At 46.6% G+C, this 5,335-nt stretch overlaps 1 protein-coding gene across 1 annotated transcript in view; it reads left to right on the forward strand.

Moving 5' to 3' along the window:
- f8a (coagulation factor VIII associated) overlaps window positions 1-1,229 on the forward strand; it is a 19,487-nt gene extending 18,258 nt beyond the window's left edge. The window contains exons 9-10 of the mRNA XM_048617744.1: window positions 159-214; window positions 1,026-1,229. Of these exons, the coding sequence (XP_048473701.1) occupies window positions 159-214; window positions 1,026-1,107 (138 nt within the window). The 3' untranslated portion in view covers window positions 1,108-1,229. The remainder of the gene's footprint in view (window positions 1-158; window positions 215-1,025) is intronic.
- Window positions 1,230-5,335: the final 4,106 nt, after the last annotated feature.

Here is a 5,335-nt window from a genome sequence, read left to right on the forward strand (position 1 = left end):
GGGGGTGGTATGTGCGAGGCGGTGGGTCTGCGTCTGGGTCTGGGTCTGGGTCTGGGTCTGAGCTGCTGCTGCTACCGAAGGGAGGTGATGGTGAAATGACGGTGAGTGACCTGAGGATATTGGTCCCTCTGTGACCGGCTCTCCCTTTATTTTCCCAGATGGCCTGTCAGGAAAAGGACCTCGAGTCTCTAAAGGTTCTGCAGGTGGAGCTCTGGTGAGGATTGCACAGTCTGCTCACTCCCACCCATAAAGAGGGCAATTCTGCCTTGTTTCTCCCCACCCCCTCAACTCACAGCCTGCTGCCACCCATCTGTGGGTTTCTGGGATTGATTGTGATCCTGCCGTGACCAAGTGAATGCCCTCGCCCTACAGAGGCACACCATGCCCCAGCTCACTGTGTGGAGTCAGGGCTGGGTCCATCTCTCATTGTGAACCCTCCAAGACTCCAGGGGGAGCTCCTGCTCATTACTCTCACAAGAGAAATTGTCTCAAAATGAGAGGGAGTGCGTTTGGGTTTGGCTGGGGGTGGGTCATGTTGGTTAATGATACCTTGGGTCAAAGGAGAGTGGGAATCTGGAATCGGAGCTGGATGAATTGGAGCTTTCAGGATATGGTGTCATGATGGAGATCTGGAGCTGAGCTCCCATCCGCCAGGACCGACCCCCCAGGACAGTATGGGCTTGATGAGCTGAACGGCCTGTTTATCAAGAACAATACTTGGGGCAGGGACAGGGATCACAGGCCCCGGTGAGTCTCCTGGTCCCTACCCCAAGCAGTGTAGATCCCCATAACCCAGGACCTTCACTCTCCCTGCAGTGTCCCAGGTCCTGTGCCAGTGTATGTCTAAACACCACCCCCCCCACCCATTTTATTACCTGGTGGGGTCTGTGGTGAAACATTGATCGAGGGAGCCCAGTTTGATGATTGTTTGCATCCTTAGGAGCTTTCCCATTCATGAAGGTCGCTCAAGTGAGCTATCAGTGCCAAAGCAGTCACTCTGTAACCTTCATCCTCTCTCTCTCTAGGCCACTGTTGACCCCCGAACAGAACCACCTACTACACCTGGTGCTACAGGAGGTCCTGGCCCCCTCAGGCCAAGGTGTGTGAGACCACCCAAGATCTCTAACTGCTGTCGAATGACTGATGTGTTGTATGTACTGTCTAGACCGTCCCTTTGGGGAGCTGGGATTTGAAATTTATTTAATAAAGGTAACACTGATGTGAATTCACTTTGGTTTGTGTGAATGTGTCCTCACTCTGTTCTATCAAGTATTATTCTGAACAAGGGGAACATTTTCTTTCTGGTCTTGACACAGAAGGCTGAGGATTCGGTACACAACAGATGTGGAGATGATTCAGGCTGAGGGCACACTGCACTGCCAGCTCTCTCCTGGCTTCTCAGGAGATATTAAGGATCCCATTGGAGGAAGAGCAGGGAAACTTCTGTCTAGACTCCTGTAACCTTATTTAAATGGTCGATATTTATGTCTCAACCAATAGAATGAGTTCTGGTCGTTACCACGTTGCTGATTGTAGGAGGTTTCTGGGTGTATATTGATGGTTGTGGTTCCAATATTATCAGTGACCATGTTTCACTTAGTTATCTTTAAACCATTCTGGGAAGCTCTTCTCTAGTTAAGAAGATGTTTAGTACGCTTGCCTCTATTGCTCAGAGCTTTGAGTATAGGAGTTGACAAGTCATGTTGAGGTTGTACAGGATGTTGATGAGGCCTCTTCTGGAGTATTGTGTCCAGTTCTGGTCACCCTGTTGTAGGAAGGATATTATTAAACTGGAGAGAGTTCAGAAGAGATTTACCAGGATGTTGTCAGGAATAGAGGGTTTGAGTTATGGGGATAGCCTGGGAGTGGAAGAGTTTGAGGGATGACCTTATAGAGGTTTATAAAATCATGAGGGGTATAGATAAGGTGAATGGCAGGTGTTTTTTCCCTAGGGTGGGGGATTTCAAGACCAGGGGACATATTTTTATGGTGAGGGGAGAAAGATTTAAAAATGACAGAGGTAATTTTTTTACACAGAGAGTAGTTCATGTGTGGAATGAACTGCCAGAGGAAGTGGTGAATGTGGGGGCAGTTACAATGTTCAAAAGACATTTGGGTAAGTACATGATTAGAAAATGTTTGGAGGGATATGGGCCGGGAGCAGGCAGGTGGGACTGGTTTAGTTTGGGATTATGGCCAGCATGGTTGGACCAAAGGGTCTGTTTCTATGCTGTATGACACTATGGCTCTAAGATGCTGAAAATGAAATGGGTTCTTTTTGAGGTGGGGCTTTAGGGGTGTGCAGAAAACAGATGGGGAGGGGGTGGGTATTAAAAGTAGCTAATGTTCATTTCACACTGTACATCCCCAACTGTGGGGGTGGGTAATTAAACCAGGTGTACAGGCAGACAGCACCAAACTATAGGAAGTTACTTGTATAACAGGGATGTAATTGGCAGCTGAACATCAGAATGGATTTGTGATTTGATGGGAAGAATAAACTTAGTTTCCATAATCTCTCCTGGTCCAGATCACCATCCAGAGGCTGGAGCTCGAAGGAACACTGCTTCCCATCAAACATGGCTAATCAAGGTACTCTCCCCCAAGGCATGTGATGTCAGGGCCCAGTAACCAGGGCCTGGGCCTTTAGGGGGCCTACTGGTCCCAGGGCCCAGTAACTGGGGCCTGGAGCTGGATGAGGGCCTGCTGGTCCCAGGGCCCAGTAACCTGGGCCAGATGTTTGATGGGGGCCTGCTGGTCCCAGGGCCCAGTAACCGGGGCCTGGGCCTTTCGGGGGCCGATTGGTCCCAGGGCCCATTAAAAGGCCTAGAGTTCTGGGGACCTGCTGAGCTAGGAGCAGCATTGAGGCCTGTCCATTCTGTCCTTGCCCCCGGCTCTCATCACCAGCCACAGATGCGTTAGAAAGACTTGCAGCTTGATAATCGCCCTGTTCATGATTTTAATGTTCAATTCCTGGAATGGGACATCAGGGACTGAGAGGGAAAATCTGCAGGACTGACGGTCCCGATCCTCAGGTTTAAAATAAGTTGTTGCAGAGTTAGCGAATGCACAGGGTATAAATTCCTCTCAGATTCTACAGTGATTTCAGGGGATTACAACGTGGCAAATGGAACACTATCATTCAAACATTTGGGAGAGAGATTAACAGATCATTTAACTGGAAAATACAGGGAAACTGCAGGCAAATTACAATGAACAGAGGGAACTACAGGCCAGAGATAGTAGGAACTGCAGATGCTGGAGAATCTGAGACCACAAGGTGCAGGGCTGGATGAACACAGCAGGGTCTAGGCCCGAAACGTCAGCCTTTCTGCTCCTATGATGGAACTACAGGCCAGATACCCTGAAAACAAGGAACTACAGATCAGTTACCATGGAACAAGGAACTACAAGACCATTATCATGATAACAGGGAACTACAGGCCCATTATCATGAAAACAGGGAACTACAGGCTCATTACCATGAAAACAGGGAACTACAGGCCCATTATCATGAAGACAGAACTGTAGGCCAGTTAGCCTGACATAAATCAGCAGGAAATTGCTGTAATCTGTTGTTAAGGAGGTCTTAATGCTGCACTTAGCAAACATCGAGTGATTTTACAATGGTTTTGCAAAAGGAAAACGTATTTGACAAATTTATTTGAGTTTTTTGATGATCTAACCTCTCAAATAGAAGAGGAAGCTGTAGGTGCATGTTGGGGCAGAATGACCAAATAAATCACTCGACCCTCTGGGGTCCACTTCCAACATCAGAGTTTATTGAAATTACACCAATGGGAAGACACCCTCTGAGAATCCAGAAGCTTCTTCAATGGCCGAAGTACATTTGTTTTCAGCTGCCTTCAGCAATTATAAACCGTATTATTAATTAATTACATACACTTCCAATTAAACTAATCATATGACTGTATGGCTACAGATGGACAGGTTTGTTGTCAACCCCTGATCCTCCATGGTCTCATGATGTTTCCCAGACACTGTTATCTCCCTCGTTGGGACGTTTCACAGTGGAGTCTGTATTCAACCACATTCCAATATACTGACAACTGCACTCCTTCTCATACACTTGCTAGCTACACCTTTTTAATTAACAATAACTTATTACTACGGACCTCTCGAATTCTGTTATACAGTTTACTTTTCTACAGCTTTCATCGCAGAAGATGTGTGGCTTTCTCTCGGGTGCTCCGGTTTCCTCCCACAGTCCAAAGATGTGCAGGTTGGGTGGAATGGCCATGCTAAATTGCCCCTAGTATCCAGGGATGCGCTAGCTAGGTGGGTTAGCCATAGGAAAACAGAGTTGTAGGGGGGGTGGGGGGCGAGGAGTTGGGTATGGGTGGGATGCTGTTTGAAGGATTGGTATGATCTTGATGGGCTGAATGGCCTGCTTCCACACTGAAAGGATTCTATGACTTTGTACTTTTGAAGGTCTTTAATACTGGACCTTTTGTTTCTTTATTCTCCTAATTCTTTTTCCTAAGAATTTGTACTCAAAAATCTTGTACCTAAGATGGCGCCGTAAGTGACAGACTTGTCAACATTTCACTGTGCTCATGTGAGCACATGTGACAGTAATTCAAATTCAAATACAGCCAAGTCCAGAATCTCACATGGGCCACGCAAGGTACGAATGGCAGGTTTCCTTCCCTAAAGGTCATTAGTACTGCAGATGCTGGAATCTGAACTGAAAACAAAAATTGCTGGAAGTCACAGCGATTCAGGCTGCATCCATGGAGAGAAAGCAAGCTAACGTTTTGAGGTTAGATGACTCTTCATCAGAGCCAAAGTGAAGTGTCATATTACTTGTTACTTTTGTTAGGCCTGTGTCATGTGACTTTGATACCTCTTCATGTTATTCCAGCCAATTGGTTTGTCTCTGGTACCACCTTACTTTTATTTGTAATTATCTCTCTGCCTTAATTAATTGGTTCATAGGTCATCCTTTCACTTGCTATTCAGACGTCGACACTTTACTCACATTGTTTGTATTAATCTGTGGACACTCTTGTTTACCTCCAAAGACTTGTTATTCAGCCCATTGAGACTCTACTCACACTATTTGTACATTCTTAATTACCTGGAGTTACTTTGCCACTATCTCTCCGCTTGTAAATTCTATTCCTTTGTACCTCTGTCCACTTCACCTGATGAAGGAGCAGCGCTCCGAAAGCTTGTGATTTCAAATAAACCTGTTGGACTATAACCTGGTACAACAAGGTGCAGGGCTGGATGAACACAGCAGGCCAAGCAGCATCATAGGAGCAGAGAGGCTGACGTTTCGGGCCTCGACCCTTCATCAGAAAAGGATGAA

Source organism: Rhincodon typus, chromosome 37 (genome assembly GCF_021869965.1).
Source record: "Rhincodon typus isolate 14 chromosome 37, sRhiTyp1.1, whole genome shotgun sequence".
NCBI classification, from domain to species: Eukaryota; Metazoa; Chordata; class Chondrichthyes; order Orectolobiformes; family Rhincodontidae; genus Rhincodon; species Rhincodon typus.